This window comes from Tachysurus vachellii, chromosome 26 (assembly GCF_030014155.1).
Source record: "Tachysurus vachellii isolate PV-2020 chromosome 26, HZAU_Pvac_v1, whole genome shotgun sequence".
Taxonomy (NCBI): Eukaryota; Metazoa; Chordata; class Actinopteri; order Siluriformes; family Bagridae; genus Tachysurus; species Tachysurus vachellii.
The window spans coordinates 3,664,140-3,687,159 of record NC_083485.1 but is presented as its reverse complement, the minus strand read 5'-3'; the positions used below and the strand labels follow the sequence as shown (position 1 = coordinate 3,687,159).

At 38.5% G+C, this 23,020-nt stretch overlaps 3 protein-coding genes and 1 long non-coding RNA gene across 10 annotated transcripts; 2 read left to right on the top strand and 2 right to left on the bottom strand.

Annotated features, from left to right (window-relative positions):
- Positions 1 to 128: 128 nt before the first annotated feature.
- On the top strand, positions 129 to 5,690 carry si:dkey-71l1.1 (uncharacterized protein LOC569883 homolog). 2 transcript variants are annotated; one of them, XM_060862700.1, is made up of 10 exons: positions 129 to 286; positions 652 to 838; positions 1,739 to 1,806; positions 1,949 to 2,041; positions 2,135 to 2,236; positions 2,329 to 2,434; positions 2,898 to 3,020; positions 3,299 to 3,375; positions 4,874 to 4,976; positions 5,081 to 5,690. In XM_060862700.1, the coding sequence occupies exons 2-10, from the start codon at positions 694 to 696 to the stop codon at positions 5,218 to 5,220; spliced, it is 957 nt and encodes a 318-aa protein (XP_060718683.1). In that variant the 5' UTR covers positions 129 to 286; positions 652 to 693; the 3' UTR covers positions 5,221 to 5,690. The 2 variants fall into 2 exon arrangements, with proteins under 2 accessions (XP_060718683.1, XP_060718682.1); XM_060862699.1 differs by having other exon boundaries at positions 2,117 to 2,236.
- LOC132840756 (uncharacterized) lies at positions 649 to 6,395 on the bottom strand. The gene is made up of 5 exons (XR_009647828.1): positions 6,287 to 6,395; positions 2,879 to 5,280; positions 2,142 to 2,524; positions 1,935 to 2,011; positions 649 to 830 (listed from the first exon to the last, which is right to left on the bottom strand). It is a non-coding gene; the product is annotated as an uncharacterized LOC132840756 (long non-coding RNA).
- A 686-nt stretch (positions 6,396 to 7,081) lies between these two features.
- Positions 7,082 to 15,079, top strand: crfb12 (cytokine receptor family member B12). Of its 6 annotated transcripts, none has more exons than XM_060863057.1 (8): positions 7,085 to 7,481; positions 7,670 to 7,771; positions 10,446 to 10,575; positions 11,932 to 12,107; positions 12,284 to 12,429; positions 12,982 to 13,138; positions 13,456 to 13,580; positions 13,766 to 15,079. In XM_060863057.1, exons 2-8 carry the CDS (start codon positions 7,711 to 7,713, stop codon positions 14,297 to 14,299), a joined length of 1,329 nt encoding a protein of 442 aa, XP_060719040.1. In that variant the 5' UTR covers positions 7,085 to 7,481; positions 7,670 to 7,710; the 3' UTR covers positions 14,300 to 15,079. The 6 variants fall into 6 exon arrangements, with proteins under 6 accessions (XP_060719037.1, XP_060719040.1, XP_060719039.1 ...); XM_060863056.1 differs by having other exon boundaries at positions 7,085 to 7,576; positions 7,675 to 7,771; XM_060863055.1 differs by having other exon boundaries at positions 7,085 to 7,576.
- On the bottom strand, positions 14,971 to 23,004 carry bicdl2 (BICD family like cargo adaptor 2). The gene is made up of 11 exons (XM_060863058.1): positions 22,882 to 23,004; positions 21,882 to 22,287; positions 20,509 to 20,640; positions 20,311 to 20,394; positions 19,958 to 20,074; positions 19,118 to 19,264; positions 18,657 to 18,803; positions 17,922 to 17,996; positions 16,724 to 16,806; positions 16,250 to 16,364; positions 14,971 to 15,717 (listed from the first exon to the last, which is right to left on the bottom strand). The coding sequence occupies exons 2-11, from the start codon at positions 22,146 to 22,148 to the stop codon at positions 15,541 to 15,543; spliced, it is 1,344 nt and encodes a 447-aa protein (XP_060719041.1). The 5' UTR covers positions 22,149 to 22,287; positions 22,882 to 23,004; the 3' UTR covers positions 14,971 to 15,540.
- Between the last annotated feature and the right edge of the window lie 16 nt (positions 23,005 to 23,020).

Below are 23,020 nucleotides of genomic sequence, written 5' to 3'. Positions count from 1 at the left end.
AACTGGGCTGTATCCTAAACACCTCTGTAGTGCACTAGGTTATTTCTGACATTACGGTGTAGGCGCCCTACATAGTGCACGATTCTTATAAAAATAGCTTTATTCAGGATACAGCCGGCTTCCTTCGTGCTATTTTAGAGCACTGTATCCTGCATCTCAGCATCCTTTTAAATTCATCTCGTTTTTAGGATTTGAACCCAAAACAAATCGTTTTTTTAATGAATGTGACAAGTGTAATAATGTGACTTTGTTCAGTCGGTGCTCAAAGGTTCTATGTTCAAATACTGTAAGTCAGTGCAAATGATGTGTGATGTATTATATATTATATTCTAATGTATGTACGTAATATTGTCATTTTATTTTATTGTAGCATTAGTATTATGTCCTTGGGTCATGTATTCTATTAAAATATAAATATTTACACTTTTGTAAATTAATTAATTAATTAATCAATTAATGTATTACTTTTATTTGTATTTATTTATTTGTTTATTTGTTTATTTATTTTTAATGTATTAATTTATTAATTCATTACTTTTATTTATTTATTTTATTTATTTTTTATTTTTAATGTATTCATTTATTTATTTATTAATTTATGTATGTATGTATGTATGTATGTATGTATGTATTTATTTATTTATTAACAAGTCATTTGGCCAGAAGATCAGGGCTGGAAGTGATCGTCTCCTCATGGGCAGCGTGTTGGCCTTGTCATCTCGCTCTGGGCGTCAGAATTCTCCTTTCCCCCAGGACAGACCACTGTCTCGGTGGGACAAGAGAGACGGAAGACTTTCAAACCCGGGCAGCTTTGATGGCCTTCATCGCAGCTGCAAAGGTGAAACAAATCCCTGTGAAACTGTCGCTGGATCAGTAAAGCATCTTATCCATATTAATAGCACGTCACTGACAAATTCTCAATTCTGATTGGTCAGAAGGTGTTCTAAATGGAGTAAAATAATTGCCTACTAATTATATCTGCAGCATACGTCTGATTATCACAGACAAGAATTCCTTGGAAAGGAAAAAAAGAAAGAAAGTTTAGTTGAGACTCTGTTATTGAAGTATGTAAATTCTTTGGGGCTAACAGAAACTAACCGGCTTTGTAGAAGTTACATGGCGTCTATAAAGTGTAACTATAAACAGTTAAGTAGGACATGTTGCTCCAAATTTCTCATCATCTGTAAATTGCTCACTCACTCTCTCACTCACTCATTTTCTACCGCTTATCTGAACTACCTCGGGTCACGGGGAGCCTGTGCCTATCTCAGGCGTCATCGGGCATCAAGGCAGGATACACCCTGGACGGAGTGCCAACCCATCGCAGGGCACACACACTCATTCACTCACACAATCACACACTAAGGACAATTTTCCAGAGATGCCAATCAACCTACCATGCATGTCTTTGGACCGGGGGAGGAAACCGGAGTACCCGGAGGAAACCCCGAGGCACGGGGAGAACATGCAAACTCCACACACACAAGGCTGAGGCGGGAATCGAACCCCCAACCCTGGAGGTGTGAGGCGAACGTGCTAACCACTAAGCCACCGTGCCCCCATCTGTAAATTGCTGTGAGAGAGAAATAAAATACATACATAAGTACGTGCTGCTGTAGGAAAATAATCAACTTGCAGTTGATGTTTGACTTTTAATCAGATCGATCTGCTGTTGATTATTTTTCCAATACTCTTATACTCCTTACTTTTAATTACCTTAATGTGTGTGTGTTTTTAGGTGTGTTTCCACAGCAGGTTGAAGGCGTCAAAATGGTCATAAACAAAACCCTGAGCAGCTTTTTCAAGGTTTGTGTCATTTTTTTTTTTTTTGTATTGCTAACTAATTACTACTTAATTAAAAATGTTTCAATGTGTCAATCAGTTCAACCTGTGATGATCACGTAAGCTTTATTAAAAAAACAAAACAAACCCACCCCAAAAAAAACAGGTCAGCCACACGTTTCATATCAGTGCCGTGGTTCCGTCGACATACCGGTTCCATGTGGAGCACCTACAATCAGACGCAGACAGCAAAGAAACAGTACGCTTTCGATTATAACTTTAATAAGGCTTGATGAAATCAAATAAAAGAGTTGACGTTTAATTAGAAGAAAAGTCTCCTCTCTGCTCACAGGGCTCACCCATGCTCATTGGAGAGATGGACTCGTCTGGCAGCCTGAACGCTCACTCTTTATTCCACCTGAGCGAGCGACTACGAGCCAAAGCAGTCTTTCAGGTTGTGTACTCATGCACAACAAAATCTGGTCATTCAGGTTTGGGCGGTCGATGTGATCCAGGGTATTTGATTAAACACGTCGTGTTTTCCAGACCGTCCAGTCACAGTTCGTCACGTGGCAGTTCGAGACCGAGTACAGAGGCGGCGACTTCACAGCCGCTGTCACTATGGCCAACCCAGACATCCTTAGAGAATCTGGTACGAGTCTCTCTGTTCACTAGTTAGGATGCTTCCACATTTCTTTTTCCTCTTTATACATTTCAGGACAAAAAACAACATTCAATGCAACTATAAAAGAATAAAAAAAACAGGGTTCATGAATATAAAATGTATGCTATTACAGGGAAATAAACAATGTTTGATCGTTGAATATTTTCCTTAATTTTCTTCTTTTGACCTCTCGACTAAATCCGATCTGGATAACTGACCCTAGCTAGTACTCGATACGGTCACAATTTGCATCTTGTAAAGCATTGCAATGATCCGTGTGCAAAAACGAATGTAAAGTTAGTAACATTCTCATCATTACACACCCTCCAGCTTTAGCTAGTTCTAGTCAAATCAATGATAATACTACTGTAGCATTTACAATTACAATACTTTTAAATCCATTCAAATTACTTTTCTTCGAAATAAACATACTTCGTTTCTCATGGGACAGTTATCATGGTGGCGCACTTCCTCCAGAGCGTCTCTCCGCAGCTGGTTCTTGGCGGAGAGTTGGTTTACCATCGAGGACGCGCTGAAGAAGGCGGCATCCTCACCCTTGCTGGGCAATACTCAGGTGAGCGAGGTACCTCTGAGGCACAAGCCCAAACTAGCCCTGAACTCTAGCTAGCTAGCTAAAACAGATAAAAATAAAGAACCAATCAGTTATGTCGTGTCTGTTCTGGTGTGTTTGTTACTTGTGTTGTTTGTGTACAAAAATACAAACAAACACAAACCACTCCCACAAACCACCCTAAATACTGGCTTCTGTCTGACTTTTTTGTGCCTAAAGTTGATGTATCTCAGAGTGTGCGATCAAATTTCCTTCCAGTTATTAGTTTAACTTTATTCCAGGTCCCAATTGGGTTGCTACGTTAAACGCTGGTAAAGGAGGAGCCCATGCCAGTTATTACCATAGAGCCAACAAGCAGGTACTGTGGTCTCTAATGTACACAACTTCTTTTTAACAATTTCACAGAAGGTTCCCGCGTCTTCTATTAAACCACCTCAGATCGGATCGTAAAAAATTTGGACCAAGATCAACAGAAACGCAATCCAACCTTCTGCATTGGTTGATGTCTAAGTGTCATTGGGGTGTCTTTAGTATATCGTACATGGCCAAAGGTCTGTGCGCCCCAACCTTTACACCATTGTGTACTGTAGGTCCTTGCCAAACAATGTTTTGGAAACGTTAAATTTGGGGGTTTAGGAGACGTGGTAGCCTTGTGGTTATGGTGTTGGACTACCAATTGGAAGGTTGTGAGTTCAAATCCCAAGTTTACCAAGCTGCCACGTCTGGGCCCCTGAGCAAGGCCCTTAACCCTCCATTGCTCAGTTACTCAGTGTAATGTAAGTCGCTCTGGGTAAGGGCGTCTGCCAAATGCCATAAATGTGAATGTAAATGTAAATTGTATATAGAACTAAGAGGAACAATCACTGTTCCAGCATGACAACACATAGGTTTACCAAAGCTGAAGTCAAAGAACTCAAGGGTCCTGCACTGATCTCTGACTCTTTCTTATGAGCTGGAAGTACGACTGCACCCCAGACCTCCTCAGCACCTGATCACACTAATGCTCTTGTATCTAAATGAACTCAAATCCCATCAGTCACAGGGGCTTTTTACACCTGGTCACTTCATGTGTTTTCTGTGATCCGATATCTATCCGATGGTAAAAAGACCAGGTCTAAATGCCCTCCGAAACATTTTCGAGACGGATATAAATCCGATCGCTCAAACCGCTTCAGGAGGTGGTCTGGGACGTGTTTCAGATGAAACTGGACAGGTGTAAATGAATGTGGTTGTTCAAGCCACATATGTCACATATACCCCTCCCAAACGGAAGTACGTTACTCACAAGTGACTCACGAGTCGTGTATCGTGCCAGAAACAAATATGTTTTCCCATCAGTGCTGGCTCCGATCTTTCACCCAGGTGTCTCGTTTGGTCTTAAAATGCACTGCTGCCACCAGCGAAAATGCAGCAAACAGTAAATGCTGTTTTTGTAGCAACCGCATACACCAAGGCGTGTTCCATTTCAATTACCCCGGAGGTAAAATATATTTGCATTTTGGGCGGGAGTAGAAAGATCGGATCGATATCCGATTCGCCAAGACGCGTTTATGTGGCCTAATGTAAATGGAACAGTTTTAACAAATCAGATAGCTATCGGATCAGAGAAAACACATGAAGTGACCAGGTGTAAAAAGGCCTGCAATCTAACATCTAGTGGAAAGCTTTCAGAGAAGAGAAAAGTGGCGCTTACAGAAAAGGAGGGTCTAAAACTGTGACTGTCAGGTGTCCACAATCTTTTGGCTTTTCAGTGGCCATATACCAGCAGCATATTTGTATAGTTATATTTTGTCGATAGTGTATAAATTAGCTTAAGGCTAGCTGCACAGGATTAAGTTGTAGTTATTTTTTTCCAGATCCAGGTGGGAGTGGAGTTTGAGGCCAGCACTAGGACCCAGGAGACCAAGTTCTCTTTTGGCTATCAAATGAATTTACCAGAGGCCAACATGGTTTTCAGAGGTAAGAATCTCCAACATCTTTCATCTTTGAACTCTAATCAGGAAGTGATGAACATTTCTTTGTGAGAAGGTTTAAAAATAACTTTAGGAAAAATCTCCCCTTAGGTATGCTGGATAGTCGGTGTATCATAGGAGGTGTTCTGGAGAAGCGCTTGTGTCCTCTTCCAGCAACGCTCATCATGGGGGCCTTCGTCAATCACAGAGGAGACAAGCTGCAGGTCGGCCTCGGAGTGAACGTCGGCTAGCACGCGGGTCTTCAGTGGAGCTTCAGAAATATCCTCAGGTCTGTCCAAATGACTCTAAAGCTAAACGAACCTGGATGTTATGACACATCTGAGATGGACGGCGTTAACACACAGGTACAGAAATGAGAAACTAAACACTTCCACATTGGTGCTGTCGTTCCTCAAATCATGACGAAAGCCACAAGCGATCCTAACCATGACGGGATATATGACTGGAGAAGAAACTGGACGTTTATGCACTTTTTGGAGTAAGACATATGCAGCATTACATTTTGATTCATTATGCATTCATTTGCAATTTGCTCTGATAGAAGAAGGAAAAAAAACAGTTCCAAATATTTTTTTTTTAACAGAAATCCACATGCAAGCAACTAATCCAGAGGAGTGACAATATTTTGAAAGTTTTATGATATAAATATTGTGCTGAATCTTGTCAAATGTATTCTACAACCAATTATTTGTGCACATTTTTCCCCTGAATAATTAATTAATTAATTAATTAATTAATTAATTAATTAATTAATTAATAAAAACAAATATCCTAAAATGCATATAATCGGTGTAAAGGAGTAATGAAAAGAACACAATATGTTTAGCCTAGTGAAAATATTAAGCTGCAAAGACCTCCACTAGTTATACATCGATAATATACAGTCGATTACAGAAATATTGGCACCCTTCCAGAGAATAATATCACACGTGGCAAACATACTTTTACATCCAAACTTACTTTCATTTTTTCCCTATTGCTACAAATAAAACTAAAATTATGCAGTAAAATCGTGACACTCCTTAAAACATATTTCTTAAAGCAAATTATTTATTTTTTCAACAAAAAAAAAAAAGTTTTGTTCTTGTTCCCTTTAAGTGAGATTATATTAAACAAATTACAATTTCTTCATCTTCCAACAACATTGGAGGAAAAACAAACAAATCAGAATGATAGTGAAAAAAGAAGCAACCTACAAAATGCACTATGAGACAAAAATCAAACGTTTTGCCCATGAACGTCATCTAAGGAGTTACGGACGTTCTCTATACAGCAATGTAAAAAAAAAAAACTCACCTGTTTGATGGAACTGTTTTGTGAAGATTGATGAAATCCTGCTTGCCTCTGCCAGGTAGATAAAACGTAACCAAAAAAAACCCCCCAGAAAACCTTTCATCTCAGTCTGTACTGTTGTGTGAATGGAAGAGGGACGTCTACCTGTAGAATATAAAGGAGCTTAAAATGTTCTGCTTGGTCTGAGATCATTTTACAAGAGGAAGCGATTCAGAGATTTTTAAAGGCTTTTACCTTTGTGGGTTTTTTTTTCATATGGGAACAAAATGTGTTACGAAACTATGCAACCTCAGTATAGGTTTACACTCAAAATACAGCCCACTGCATGTTATTTAATCTCGGGGTGCCAATAATTTTGAAGTTGACATTATGAAAAGGATTTTGTTTTTTTTTTCCATTGAGTTTTATTTATACATTTAATAAAAGAGAAGGACATGACGTGTTATGTTATGCTACATCGATCATATGCTAAGTCTATATTTATTGATTTATTTATTGATCAATCGATTGATTTATTTATTCTGCATATCGGATATTTTGACTGCTTGCCAGTTAAGCATTAACCTGCATAGTCTGTACTTTATAACATGCTCATTATCCTGGAGATTCGGTTTCTAAACTATTAAAAGGAAATATCTCTCTTTCGAAACACTAAGCAGGAGGCTTAAGTTTTTTCGCTGATTTATTCCCCCACTTGTCATCACTGTCGTCGAGTGTTGTCTGATTTAACTTCCCTGACCGAGGACATATCTCCTTTGTGCTTTCCATAGATGAACCGTCCTTGATGTATGGGCTGTGCTGCGCAATGCGGACGGATGAGATCGTACCTGTCTGGCAGGAAGGTCTAGTTTCAGATGTTTAAGTGAAATGTCTGAACGTTTGTTGCTTTTTTTTTTCTTTTTTTTTTTATGACTAAATCTGCCATAATACGAGGCAGTTGAGGCTGGAGTCAGAGGGTGGTGCTTTGTGTTGCTGATGGATTCGACTCTACAGGATAAAGATTCATTTATGTATTTATATCATGAGTGGAATCATTTTAAAAATGGAATCACAATTCATTACTGCAGAGTGTGTTTTACCCTCAAACACGCGGACGTTTGATCTCATTCAGGAGAATTTCTTTCTTTCAGCGACGGTGCGCTCTTTTGTTCTTCACAATGAGCCTTAAAGTCTGGATATCGTTGCGTATTTTTTGTCGGTGAGTATAAGTTTGTGTTTGAGCGTTTGAACCTGAATCGTACGGCAAGTTCTCGCTTGCAGAACGGACCAGCCTGGACATGCAGCTCAAGAAATGTAGGTCAGGGATGTTCATCCCAGCAACATGTACATTTCGAAAAGGTAACGCTTGTTTTAAACATGACAGTGTACTGTGTGTATGTATTGCAGAGCAGAAACTCTTTTCAGAGGCTCAGTGGAAGCTCATCATTATGGCACACATGGCTGCCACACTTTTGGCCTTGCTCCTGAATTATCAAGCATCGTCTGAAGGTAAAGCGACAAGAGATCATTTTTTTTGGGGGGTGGGGGGTGGGGGGGGGTGGGGGGGGAGACAAACGACCTGATGATATTCTGTAGTTAAATGAACGTAGACTAGATCAGAATCAGAAATAATTTGGGCATTCATTTCCAAATGATTCGAAAGAGTAACACAACTGACATTAGAAAAAAAAACGCAGCAGGTGTCTAATACGAGGCGCTCAATAGAATTAATACAGGGCGAGGAACATTATCAGATATTTATATACTGTATAGACTGAAAGCAAAGCTGTGAAATAACAAGGAATAAACATTAATCCAAACACATCATGGCACTTAAGGTACATTAAACCTGGATAAGTGTCACCCCAGAATGCCATATTGAGCTCGCGCATGGTTGAATGATTTGACTACATTTGCAGTGTTGTGACATTCAACTTCCTTGTTTGAGGCTTTTGTTTGCTCAGTACACAGAGGGAAGCGTGTTGGCTTTGAAGCTTCTATCAAATATTTCCTCATTTTCTAATTCATTCACTACTCTGACATCATATTTTAAGAAAGTCATTCAAGTAATGAAAATCGCATATATGCGGATATACATCAAATAAAATCACGGTCATATCGTAGATCTTTTCTATACGTTAAATGCTTTAAATCTGATTGGATATTATCAAGACACTAGACGTTTGGTTTTTTTTACGCAGCTGCTTCCCCCGAAATATGTTCAGTCAAAACATGTTGTGTAGCCAAAATATACGTCTCTGTTTTTGCATTAAGCCTGAAAAAAAAAAAACATCCTGTGAAAATCCTGCATTTACACACCGACTGCATTCTCTTGTTAAAAGGTATAACATTTTTCTACCATTTTTTTCAACCTTTTTTCTTCTGTGTATACCGCACCTGCTTTTGAAGCTAACTGCAGACAAGAAAACGTGGTTTAAACATGAAATCCTGTGGAAGTCAGTTGTTAGGGTACAAACATGTAAGCCACATCATGCCATAATATCCCCGTTAATAGTCCTTTGATCTTATCTAACCAATTCCTGTCCCCAAAATGTCCCCCATGACACAATACTAATCACCCTGCATGAATCTGACTACGATTAACATACAAAGGCTTATTTCTTTATCCCAACAATCGATAAAGTCTGGCTTTTCTACATGACTTTTCTTCAGGCTTGAAGATCGCTGCTGGTGTGGAATAATCTAAACAAATCTATTCATCTGATCAGAGCAGTTAAAGGTGCTTGGGGTAGGTTTTGCATGAAGGTGACAAAGCATAGATTGTAGACTACATTCCTATAAGTTTTGTAACTTTAAAAAAAAAAAACGGGGGGAAAAAAAAAGAGTTGCTTGGAGACTTCATTACTGTCAGTTTTGTAGCTTAGCGGCTAAGGTTTTTACGTTCCTACAGAAAGTTTGCTATAAAATAAATACTGACACCAGGGCTGTCAAGTGTCACGCATTGAGAGTGACAGTCACTCATTTCGGTCTTTTATCACGCTCTCCCGCCACACATCGTATTTCATACGCAGAAAAACTTTTTGACTATTTATCATATATTTAATATGCCGCAGAACCCGATATGTACAGTATCAGTCCTCACCAATAGACTACACAATAGCCAATCAGAAAATAGCACTATCTGGGTAAGATTTAACGCAACAACAATGAAAAAAAAACATTCATTAGCGAGGGTATTTTCGATGGTCGGTTTGAACAAAACCTCAAAAATGAGACAATCATGACCCTAAAAATGTCTGGGCTTGAGCCAAGCTGTTTTAAATGGGAGCAACATTACAAATGATAAAGGAGTCCAAAAAGGCAACAAACACTTACAATAAACAACACCAGTCATAATCTCTTTCTCTCTCTCGCTCGCTCTCACCCACACACACACGCGCGTGCACACATACACACACAAATTAATAAATGGAAATTCAACAAATACTTTGTATTTGGTTAAATTGCGGTCAGCGATCCTTACCTAACACAACTCCCCATTATTGTTTTTTGTGTTTTTTTTCCCTGTGGGGGTGGGGGTGGGGGTGGGGGTGGGGGGGGGGGGGGGGTTGGGGGTTGGAGATGTCACGCTTGCCTGTCTTCAAAACTTGAGAGCCCTGTGACACACTGAATCTCTTAATAATAAACGGTTGAGAAGAGAGGCACACAAAACATACTGTAACTCTTCCAACAAGTGCATTTCACAAAATTTCACACCATTGGGCCTTGGACAACCTTTCCATGATGGTGGATCACGTAGAATTTTCCTGGGATTGTTTTTTTGGCCAGTTACATTGAAAAAATCGATGAAATACTGATACACCAGATACATTATTGATGTTTCCATGCAGTCTTTAGTTCAAACGGGTCACGTGAAAGAACTGCAGAAGGACATGTGAGAATGAGGGATGATGGGTATCTTTCCTGTTGTTGGAACTACATCTATGTCATGATCATTACCACAGAACTTCAACCACTTCAGAGATTAACATAAAATATGCAGCAAAGTAACACATAATGTGGAAGTACAATACAAACCGCAGTAGAACAAAGCGTTCTCATGGTGTCAGGGATCTATGTGATAATTAGACGATGTAAATAACTCAGGTTGACACTTTTAAAGCAGCACCCAGATACTATCTCTTACTTTGGTATGACAGTTTTTTTTAACGTGCCGTGACAGGTTCTCTGTCTCCACCGCTCAACCTGAGTGTGGAGTTGCTGGATTTCAAGGCTTTGGCTCGCTGGCTTCCTGGACCAGGGAACCCAAAAGGAACCAGATACTCCCTCGAGTTTGTAGACATTGACAATTTGTAAGTCTAAATAAGTACATTGACAAATCATTGGTTATATTTCTGCTCTAGGGACCGAAACCTGCCATGATTTTCATTCACTTCAAACATTTTCCGATTACGAACTTAAAGTATTTACTTCAAATGTTGATTCAAATCCTGTACGAGAAGCTTTCTGCTATTCGTGCTTCCTAATACATCGTAGTTACTTTAGCAGCCACTTGTTTACATGGCGATATGTATGGGGCAGGGCAGATATTTTTTATTATGTCTGGGACATAATATTGAAGACATAATATATTTTGGAAGGAGCCTCCGGTGTGACTTTTCTGACACAGGGACGTCTTCAGGACGGAGATCTTTTTCGGGTTATGGAGAACACGCCACAGTACATGGTTTTGTTATTGTCAAAAGAGTGATCAACATGAGGGTGTAACGTTAACCTTGCCTCACCTCCCAGATTCTGACATTATTAAAGAGAAATGCGTCATAGCTATAACTGGATGAACAGCATGTAAAAGAACATATATGTACATTCACAGCATGTAGCAGACGCCCTTATCCAGAGGGACATACATTATACCACTTAGCAATTAATGGGTTAAGGGCCTTGCTCAGGGGCCCAGAAGTGTCAGCCTGGCAGACATGTGAATTAAACTCACAACCTTCTGCTTGGTTGTCCAGCACCTTAACCACTAGGCTACCACATCCCTCATATATATATATATATATATATATTGGGATGTGTTTTTAATTCTAAAAATAATAATATTTAGGATTTCTTTTTATTTTATTTTATTTTTTTTATTTCCTCATACTGCAATATAATAACTAAACCAAGTTTTCATGACTAAATCTAAAATTAGATAAGCTATCAGGAAGCAGAAACACACTAAAAACACACGAGGAAGCACAGCGAATCTGAAATGACTGAAATTCTAGTGTTTTTTCCATTATAAGATGGAAGCCATTCGATATTTTCCTCCTAATGCATGGATAAGTTTGTTTCTTATATATTCCTGTTCTTTTTCTTTTTAACCTATTTCCATTTTTATTTTCTTTCATTTCATTCTAACTTTTTAAAAATAATTTTTCACAATTTCACTCCTGTGAAACATTGCATTTTACACACCTGAGGTTCTCTAGTGCCGAACTAAAGAATCAAATGTCAAACAGCGAACATGTCCTGAGAGATCGTTGGCAGTTCGGCAGTAGTATTAGTGAATGAGTATACGTTTATTTAACCCATGATTGCTCTGTTGTGTTTGCGATGGCTGTTGCTGATGTTTCTAGTGTAAATGAAACAAAATGTGTAGACGGTCTGGCAAATCTTAAAAGGAAGGAAAATCTTATTTATTTATTTATTTATTTTTGTAGCTTATTGCCAACTTGGCATCAAATCGGAGATTGTACGAACATCACCTCGACGGAATGCTACTTCATCTTCAACAAGAGAGTTCTGACAGACTATTTTGTCAGAGTCGGAGCAGAATGGGAGGAAGAACGGTCAGAATGGACGCTTCTGCCACGTAGCTTCCAGCCTTATCAATATAGTAAGTATGAGTAGTAACACATCCCGGAGAACACCATCATCACAATGAAGCATGGTGGTGGTAGCATCATACCGTTGGGATGCATTTCATCAGCATGGACTGGGAAACAGAATTGAGGAGGTCAAGATGGATGGTTTTTCTATATTTTGAATGAAGTTGTTCTGGTTACCTTGCAGCTCTTTTGAGTGCCCCAAAGTTGAGCGTGTCCGCTCTACAAAATTCCATATGCATTATTCTCAGCCATCCGCTCCAGTCGCTGATGGAAGTGCGGATGAAATTCTCCGTTGACCTTTATCAAATAATCTCCAACAACAAATCAGAGGTAAAACAGTATTCACTGATCCTTTTTTTTTTTCACTAATCACTAATGCGTGATACAAGCTGGAGATCCAGACATTCCTAGAACCACAGGCACATTGTTGGAATTTCTAATCTGATTGGTCAGATTGGTCAGAGGGAAAATCAAAGTCTACAACTTTATTATGTAATATTATTATTTGACACACAAAACTGAAAATAAAATTGTTGCTATGGTTACGATATCTCTTAAGTTAATCTTTATTTATCAATAACCTAAGCACTTAAGGTAAAGATGTTGTATTTTACACAAAAATGAATCTAACTGTAAATAGACAAATTAATAAATGGTTAACTTTTTGCAAATAAAACTTACTGTTACGGTTGATTGTTTTCCTTTTACAGAACTTTCTCATATTTTAATGCTTACATATTACAGCTTTTTCACTTTTTGTTGTTGTTTTTAAACAGAAAGTAGATAAGTATTGCAGGTGAATTGCTAAAGACTCAAAATGTGAGAGTTAAAGATTGCATGATTTCACAAGGGGGATTGTTGATTTTTTTCTCTTTATTCAAGAAGCATATTGCACAGAATATTACTACGAGGACTTCCAACTTTGTGAATCTGCCACCTGGGAGCTACTGCATCAATGCTCATGCCTTCCTTACAGAAGAAAGATCTAAAATCAACAAGAACACCACCATGTGTGTTTTTCTGCATCCGGATCCAAATGGTATGAACCACATACATGGAAGTTGGAGCATCAGTTTTAAAAGTCAGTGTTGGTAGATGGTCTGGTGAGTTCATGACGAATTAGAGAAGAGAATGAAAAGCACCAGACTTGGATTTTATCGGCAACCGTAAAAAATATAGCAACTTTAAGAATTTTACGTGTGAGCAAGTGTGTAGTTTAAAACGCAAAATGTCGAATCTATCAAAGGGGTCTAAATCCTTAGAAGGTTTCATCACAGCCGTGAAATAAATAAATAAGTCGTGATTCACAACACTGTGGTTCTCTCTTCATGATCTTTTACTTCTCTCATGTTTCAGTAGGAAAAGTATGGGTGGTAATTGTGGTGGTCTTTCCACTGCTGTCCATTCCTGCAGTGTTCGGTTTGATTTTTATTTACTACTATGTGAAGCCATCAAAGAACAACTACATTCCCAAAGCTATGGTATGTTAGTTAAAATCTATAAATACTTATTCATATAATATAAAGTATAGAGTATATAACTAAATCTTTTTTTTATGTAGATGTTTGTACAGAAATTCTTTCAAAATTTATTTTTAAGTTTCTGTGAATTAAAGATACCCGAAACTACAATAATTATACTCCGTTCCTTCTCATGTCCCTCATAGGAGATTATTGAAGGAACTCTAGTGGTCCGAATACTGAACCCTGAGGATCTCCGAGTGCTACCAGTTTCACAGATACTTACAGATGATTGCAAGGCTACGCATCAGGAACTGGCAGAAGACTATTACGGTGGGTCTGAAGAAAATTACAAGGAAGGTCTTTTTTCCCAAATTGTGGACGTGGCAGATCAGGACATGCTTCCGGTGCCTGATTTGTACAGCACATGTGCGAAGATGGAGGAACAATGGGAATATCCGACAGAGGCGGAATGTTATTCTGATGGCCTAACACTAAATACAGACTCATTCTCAAGTCATTCTCAACTCAACTCGGTAGACACAAGTCAAACTGGAAATATGAATGACTCCGTACTATTTGAATTTGATGAAAAGTCCTCGTTTTGTTATTCTGAGAATAAAGAATCTGAAGCAGAGACGGAAAGTCTGTTTTCTGATGCTGTTTCCGGAAGCAACTATGAGCCCAGACCTGACCCACGTTGGATGCGCAATTTACAACATCACAACATCGAACAATGAAGAGTACAATTTTCAAAACTCATACATGGTGCTATTTTTGTGTGCTCATCTTCACAACCCAGCTAAACTATGTAGCTTTGAGTGGAATACTCAGGTGGCTGAATGGAACGTTTGGAAAACAAACAACTCTAAAAGTGAAACAATTTGGATTTGACAAATTGTCTGGCACATTTTTTACCAAAGATGATTGATGGCTTTTAATTGTCCAGAGTGATTTAATTATAATGTACTGTATGGAAGTAGCTTTTAAATTTAGACTGCTCTACACAACGGTTTCTTCTAGACCAGGGTTTGGAATGAATGTGTTGAATGAACATACCTTAACGTAAATATACATAAACATGTTTTTTTATAGGGTGTGTTTTGGGAATTCATGTATCATGAATTCAAGCATATTAAGGTAGTGTGAGTGTACAAAAGCTCCCCCTTGTGGTGCATTTTCATTCTGTTTATATACCATATTCGAGCTTTAAAAAAAAAAAAAGTTCACAGCACATCTGTGATAAAGACATGATTGATGAAGTAATGTGAAATTCTCAGCTAAATTATTAAAAAAAAGCTTTTTTGTTAGGGTGCTATGAAGTGTCAAAATGATTGAAATCAGTTGCTACCTCATTAATGGCGGAAATATTTATGATCTGTGAAGCATGAAGAAAGCCTAAGACATTAAATATATATATAAAAGGTGTTTATCAACAGTGATGCAATAAGAAACTTTTGTTGTATAATATTTTGTACATCAAGAAGGAATACAGACAAAATAAATATACATGAATGTCATGCCATTATAATGTGTTTACTTATTAATATTATTTAAGTGATGGTTTTTGTCCTAATTCGTCCTCTCAGTAGTTTTGTGTCCTCTAACTCGTCCTCTCAGTAGTTTTGTGTCCTCTAACTCGTCCTCTCAGTAGTTTTGTGTCCTCTAACTCGTCCTCTCAGTAGTTTTGTGTCCTCTAACTCGTCCTCTCAGTAGTTTTGTGTCCTCTAACTCGTCCTCTCAGTAGTTATGTGTCCTCTAACTCGTCATCTCAGTAGTTTTGTGTCCTCTAACTCCTTTCAGTAATTATCTGAAAAGTTGTTTCTGTAATGCGTCCTTTCAGTAGTTTCACATCCTTTTCCTTTTGGAAGTTTTAACACATCTCTTTAATTTTGTGTCCTCTTCCTTTCAGTAGCTGTAACTTTGTCATCATCCTTTCAGTAGTTTCGTGTCCTCATCCTGTGTTGGGGTTCAACTTTTTTTAATCCCCTCCAAACAAGGAAGAGAAGAAGCTCTTCTTCCCATCCTCTCTTGGTATTCGGAACGACCTGCTTGTGCGAAGATTTCTTTGCAGAGGCGATGCCGTCATCTCTTTCTCTTTACCCCTTTCTTGTACCTGCTGCTGCACTTGTTGGCATATCACCAGCCGCATGTCCTCCTGGACAAAAGAGAAAAGGAGCAGAGAAGATTAAAAACAAAGACAAAGCACAGAAATTCTATGAATAACTAAGAACCACATCATGACGCCAGAAAAGTGACCGTATCTCTGTCTATGGGTGTGACAGTATACCAGGATGGAGGTATGGCAGAGGAAATTAAGCTGAAAGTGGTGCACAGTTAATGGTATGCTGTTTGAACATTGAGAGGAAGTCTGTTGTCATAGGAATAAAATAATAATGATTATTATTTGTATTATTATGATCATTTATATGGTGGTCAATATCAATATAATAATGATCGAGATAACAACAAGAAAACCAGTATTTGAACATCGCTCAACAAGCCCAATTTTCTAGCAATATAATTGAATACTTATATCATTTAAAATGTCCTTCTTCTTTAAACATACCAATATAATGAAACAAACAAACAAACAAACAAACAAGTTATGACATTATATTGTAAATTTTCACACAGCTCCATCTATTGCCAAAATGTGGTACTGCAGAAGAAGGAAACCTTTCACACACCTGCCATGATTCGACTTCCTGAGAGAGCGCCACCTTATGTTTGATGGTGTTGAGGAGCTGCTGGTTGAGCATGTCTCGTTCCTGCCTTGCCAACGCCAGCTCTTCCTCCAAGGCACTGTGATGACAACATAGTAACAGCTTGAAACCACTGCATTGGGAAACACGGTTAGGCAACACACGAAACTACACCTGCGTCAATCCAAACAGCTTAACGCCTCAAACACTGCTGTTTTGTACTTGATGTTTGCGTAGCAAGTGTTTTTTGTGCATTTTACACACCTTGGAAATGCAAGACATTCCTAAAATGTCTGACAACTTAGTTACGCTTGGTCTAAGGAGGACAAATGAGATAAAGTGTATCTCTCTTGGACTCTTTGGTTGGTTTTATCTTGTTGCTATTTTTTCTCCAGTAACTTATAAAGAGATTTCTGAAATTATATTGACTAGAAAGGTACAAAATTTTGAGTCCTTTGCCTGTATGGTGGTTTGTTGGGATCGCTGCAGAACGTCTTCACTTTCTCTCTAAGAGCCGATAATTCCTCTTGGCTGGATTCAAGCTATGAATATGCAGAACACACAAAAAAGTAGAGCTGTGACATTAGTACGTAGGGAGTTAAAAAATGGAAAAATGTATTGTATCATTTGTAGAAAGATTGTTTAAGAAAATACAAGCCTTTTTGGAGATATTCAGATATATTTAGAACTTATATCACTACAATACTACAGGCTACAAAATAATATATTGAGTTTTCTGAAGATTGTAGCCAACTGTAAGAAAACTTGACTTGGACTAGTGCAGAAAAATATACTGGAGTCAATTTTAGCCTTAAAGGTGGGGTCTCCGTTGTTTGAAAGCCAATGTTGACATTTGAAATCACCAAAACAAATACGCCCCTAACCCAAATGGGTCCCATCCCTGTTTTGATGGCTCCGCCCCACACATACACCAGACAAGTATAACCCAGACAAGTATTATGGCGGAACCTGTTGGGGCAGCTGACCGAGGGAATAATTTTATCAATAAATGAACTCAATGAGTAATGCTATGGTAATAAAAATGTGTTTTTGTAGTACTGTGTGTTGTACCGTGAAAGGTTTAGCTCCGTTTCACACGGAAGATGTTCAGTTCTCTCCAGGGCAGGAAAGCTGATCCTATATTAACACGGGTCCTACTTCTTGCCTTATCGTAAGCCTTTCTTTGTTTTTATCCTCCATGTCAATGTTAAAACCGCTTTCTGCTAATGTCACACATGCGCACTGAACACTCTCTGCGCCCATATTGACAAGACACACCCCTTTCTGCTCATTGGCTACACGTTAGTTTTGTTTTTGTTTTGTTTGGTGGCCCGAACGCAGTTTTCTAAAGCGTTTCTCAAACGACGGAGACCCCACCTTTAAGTGACCATCAGCAGCAAATACTCTTTTGAAGTGGCTTGTGCAAGTATTCACTTAATGGACACAAAAATCCAAGTGAATGGACTTTTTCAGCTGGAGGCCATGTACCAAGTATGATGTTCCTCAACATATGTCATTGCCTTGATCTATGTCTCAGTTGTCAAATAAATGTCAACTGACACCAACCAATGATCCTGGACCAATCAACATAGACCACTGCCAGTTTAAAGGTCACTGTTCCACTGGTCACTTAGATGCAGTGAAAATGTGAACCAACCTCGTTCTTTAGCCTTTCAATCTCCTCCTCTTTCTCCTGCAGGACAGCAGAATGGGCCAAGATGCTTTCTTTGGCCTGTTGAACCAAATGACATTCAATGGGTAAATATATGAAACATTTTTTAATGCACAATTCCATATAAATGTAAGAAGAAAAAACAGATATAAATCTATAATACTAATTACACAAAACTAATACTCAGGCTCTGAAATTCTCAAAGAAAGTTCAAATTGAAATTCTTTGCACCTTGTTGTGTTTTAATCATTTGTTAACAGCCCTAAAAATACAGGAATATTTGGATAGTCAGATGTAAGAAAAACCCACATAAAATACATTACAAATCGCAATAAAACATGATTTCATTGCTTATATTAAACTTAATTTAAACATGTTTTATTCAGTAGATTGAACAATGTAGAGTGAGTGTGATCAATTGACATTAAATTAAACTAGTTATATTGTGTAATCTCATGAGGATGTTGGTACCAAAGGGAAATGTATCTATAGTATTTTTGTTTGGTGATAAACAATGTCAAATAGAGCACTGATTTTATTCATGTAAATAAATGAGTTTATTTACATGTATTTGAATACATGATCAAATCACGTTAGATTTCCAAAAGCAGAAAATAAAATTGTGTTAATGTTACTCAAATCACATTAAACATATATATGCATTTGTAAATTCAATGTAAATATATAAATATGTAAATATATATATATCTGCAGTGCTACCTGAGATTGTTGCAGTTCACTTTGTAGAGAAAGCGGGAAGCACGTGATTTCCTCCAGACTGGCCTCTTCTCCTAACGCTTGGACTCTCTGCTGGAGGCTCCGGTTCATGGTGCGCAACTGGAACATCTCAGTCTGGTGCTGCTCCAGCTGTGGAAAAGCCAGAGACATCCCACAAAAATGTTCCTTTTTGACTTAATTACAAATTTTGCTGCTGGTGAATGGTAGCAGTGAATGCGCTGTCTAAGTAAATAGACAGTTTTAAGTAACATACTGCTCACAAAAGAGGGCATTTTGTAAGGCAGAGATCAGCAAATCTAGACTCTATCAATACCACCAGGACCTGCGACCTCATAAAAGTCATGGTAGGAAAAACAAGTTTCTACTAGTTTACTTCAACGAGATTTATGCCGCTGTTTATCATGATTTTTAGAACCGAACTCCCTTTTCCCTTCTCTCCTCACCTCACCCTCCTTTTCCTTCAGGTTGGACTGTAGTTCGAGAAGTCTCGCACGCAGTCCATCTCTCTCCGTCCTCACCCGCTCGTTGTCCTCGTCTGATGACTTCAGCTGTTTATCCATGTTGGAGCATCGCTCTTTTAGCACTCGATTCTGTTCAATAGTGAAACAGAATCATTATAATCAACATGATATCTCTCACTCACTCATTTTCTACCGCTTATCCGAACTACCTCGGGTCACAGGGAGCCTGTGCCTATCTCAGGCGTCATCGGGCATCAAGGCAGGATACACCCTGGACGGAGTGCCAACCCATCGCAGGGCAACATGGTATCTATATTAGTGTAATTGTTGAGTTTACGATTTGCCATTGTGTTCTCTAATTTTTCACAAAATAAACTTACAGTATGAGCTAGTTTGTTGACAATGGGACACTTTTATAAATATCAGAAGTAAAAAGAAGACCGAAATATCCTCCGGCTCCTTCGTAGCCAATCAGCAATAAGCACGTCACGCTCAAGAAGAACCTTTCGGGTTTTAAGTGAATTAGCAGCTACAGTATGTTTTCAGTTTTGGTGTCATGTTTTGCTTTTGTGGGCTTTTTTTTGCTTATATTTTTTCATTTTGCTGTTGTTTTTTGGTCATGTTTTCCAAATTGTTGTGTGTTTGGTTTCATGGCCATGTTTCAGATTTAAGTGTAGAATTTTTGGTTTTGTGGTCATTTTTCTGATCTTGTTTTGTTACTGTATTTTGCACTTACAGTAGTTTAGTCCCATTGAAATGGACAGCTTTTGGGTTCACAAAAATGAGAAATGAGACTTCATTTCGAGTCGCCTGTGTGCGTACCTCAGCTTGCAGTGTGTCCAGACAAGCAGAGTTTATTGATCTGCTGAAACTCGTGTCCTCTATTTCCTCTCTCAGAGTCCGCAGCTCAAGGCGTAGTGAGTGTTCCACCGAAACTGCCTGGGAGAAAGAGATGAGCAGATAACCAGAATTAGACCCACAGACTTTAGAAAAGAGATTTAAAAACTGGCTTTTGGGCATTGTAGTTTCTGGAATCATCATTGGTCATTCGGTGACTACAGAGGAAGGTTTGTTGTGTGAATATGCAAATTTAATCACACATACTCCAGCTCAGGTCTATTGTTAAACCAACATTTTCTACAATACAAACGATTTCGAAATTTCCGATCGCTCACCTCAGCCAACTGCTCCACAAGCTTCTGGTTATGACTGGACAATTGTGCAAGCTGCTCACTTTCTTCACGCCGTCGGTCCCGACCCTGGTTGAGTTTACAGTAAAAAAATTTTTGGCTTTTCCAAAAATACACCAAGGAAAACACATATAAAAGCACATCATGGCACAGTTATTATGCTAGCCATATTGATTCTTCTACCTGGTTGTGCTTCTGGTCAAACTGTTGCCGTAGTGCAGCGATATCAGCCTGCAGCTCTGCCTCGCGCTGCCCTGCCTCTAGTTCCCGTACCTCCAGGTGTCTCTGTAGCGTGTGCTTCTCCTGCTGCACAGCCTGAAATATAGCGGCATTAACGAACTTATCTTCCATGTTTATCATAGACTGCGCACATGACTTTTCAAAAAATTATATTCCATATTATGAATATTAATAGTAAGGCACAAAACAGCCGTTACTATAGTAACAGTTCAATATAAAGGGAATAAAACACTTCAGGACATGCTGTTATTGGAAAATAATCAACACAGGAGTGGAAATGAACCAACTCTGCTTCCTCTCATGACCAAGTTTTTGATTATTTTCTTATGACCTAAAAATGTTTTATTCCTTATTTAGTTAAAGTTTTTTTTAAATAGACAAAAAAAAAGAAGGCCAGACTAATCAGTAAAGCACACAAAATCTAACAATATCTCACAATCTCGTAAGCGTTTACACCCGTCAAATATATTTTTAAATATTTTACATAGAAAAACGCACAGAACGAAAATTCAAATGTTGCTTTGCTTACGATTACAGTGAAAACTTTTTTTTATAATTAAATTAATTCTAATCATCATAATTAACTAGGCAACTCCTAATACCTGCATGCTTTGTAATGCTACTTTACAAAGACGACTAGCAACAGCATCTACGTTTAGCGGTAGTTAGGAGTTGGCTAATAGATACAAAAAACATTCCATTTGCATTTGTGACCAACAGTTTAACAGATATTTCCTTTTTAGTATAGCTTCGCAACCTGAAACAAGCAAATAAAAAAGTTAAAAGTCTGGATAGTTAGCTAGCTTTATGATTTTGCCACAGTAATGACCAAGATTTTAGCAGTGAGCAGAATATGCTAATATTTGGATGGAGATATGTAGAAAAGAGGTGTAACCTACTGTATAACACCCACCATAATGAATCATGGTTATTTAAGCAAAGTTTGTAGTGCCACTGTGAAGCTAACACAGTGAATGTAAATGTGTGTTTTTCATTAAGGAAATGAAACCTTATCTTGAGCTTAATTACTGTAGTGTTACGTCATGTCTAATAATCCAGACCTGCCACTTTCCACCCACAAGTGTGACTAAGCATTTTTTCAAATTGACAAAAAAATAAAACATAGAACATGGCATCCCTACTTTAGCTGTAAACAGTAAGCAAAGACAACCTTTCTCTTCTCTAGCATATGATTGAGCTGACTTTAAAAAAACAACTGTGTTTCAGAACTCAAACAAGAACTCAAGGAACCGTGTTCCACTTTTGCATAGCAGCTTCATGTTTGTTAATGAAGGAAACACTGAGGAATCCCTGACCTCCACATCTCTCCTCATCTGTTCCAGCTGAGCTTCCAGCTCCTCGTTCCTCTCCAGAAGAGCCTGGCCTACCTCAGCTGCCAGGATGAGATCTTTCTCCAGCATAGTTGAGCTGCTGTCATGGTCTGTGTGCGATGCCAGCAGGCTGTTTGCTCTGACCCCCGTACCCAGGATGCGATGCCGGGCAACAGGGGTGGATGAGGAGAAAGGAAAGAACGAATCATCCAAACTGGGGGATGTTAAGCTTTCCTTTCTTGTTGAGAACATTGGTCAATTTTTTGTGCGGTTGCAAGCTGGGTTGCTTCTCCTTACGTTTGGTTGTTGTATGAAAAGTCAAGTATCATTTTCAGCTCTCAATGCCAATTGACGTCTTCATTGTGGATGCGACACTCGGCAGGTTAAAACCCTAAAAAAAATACAAAAAGCCCAACCAAATGACAATAATCTTCATCCCTTACAAGTAAAACCCCCAATACATAGCTTAGATTTGTGTGTGATTCAGAACACCTGAGAGAAGGAAGCTAAAAATATCCCCTAGTGCCTGTCTGTTGTCTCTGAACTACTTTTGTGAAGCAAATACTGCAAGCTAACAAAAGCAGTAGTGTTTCCTTCACATTCCAGTAGTCATTCAAGACTGCCAGACTGGTTTTGTTTTTCTGACAGTGTCCATTCTTTTTCACAGCTTGTGCCATTCTAACACAAAACTAACAATCATTCCACAGAACAAACATCCAAGGTTTTTCTTGCAAGTGTTTCTTTTTCTCTTTGTCATTCAGGACGCAGATGATAACAGATCACATTCAGAACCTTAAAGCTAATTTCCATAAATTCTTCTGTGACTATCACAGATTTACCTTAACCAATATCAGCTTTAATATTCACAACACCACCACCACAACAACAACAACAACACAATACAAAACTAAAACCTGTGACAAACCTCACATTTCAGATAAGTAACATTATGAAGTAATGGATGTTTTACCAGTGTTTTTCTTACCTGGCAAGTTCCTGCTTCACTGCTATTGTGTATAGCTCAAGGGAGTCACTGGTGGTTTCCTTGGAGTCAAAGTTCTCCAGTTAACACCCGAGCTCCACCCACTGTTCATGTTCTCGTCAGGTGGGAGGGGATGAAACTG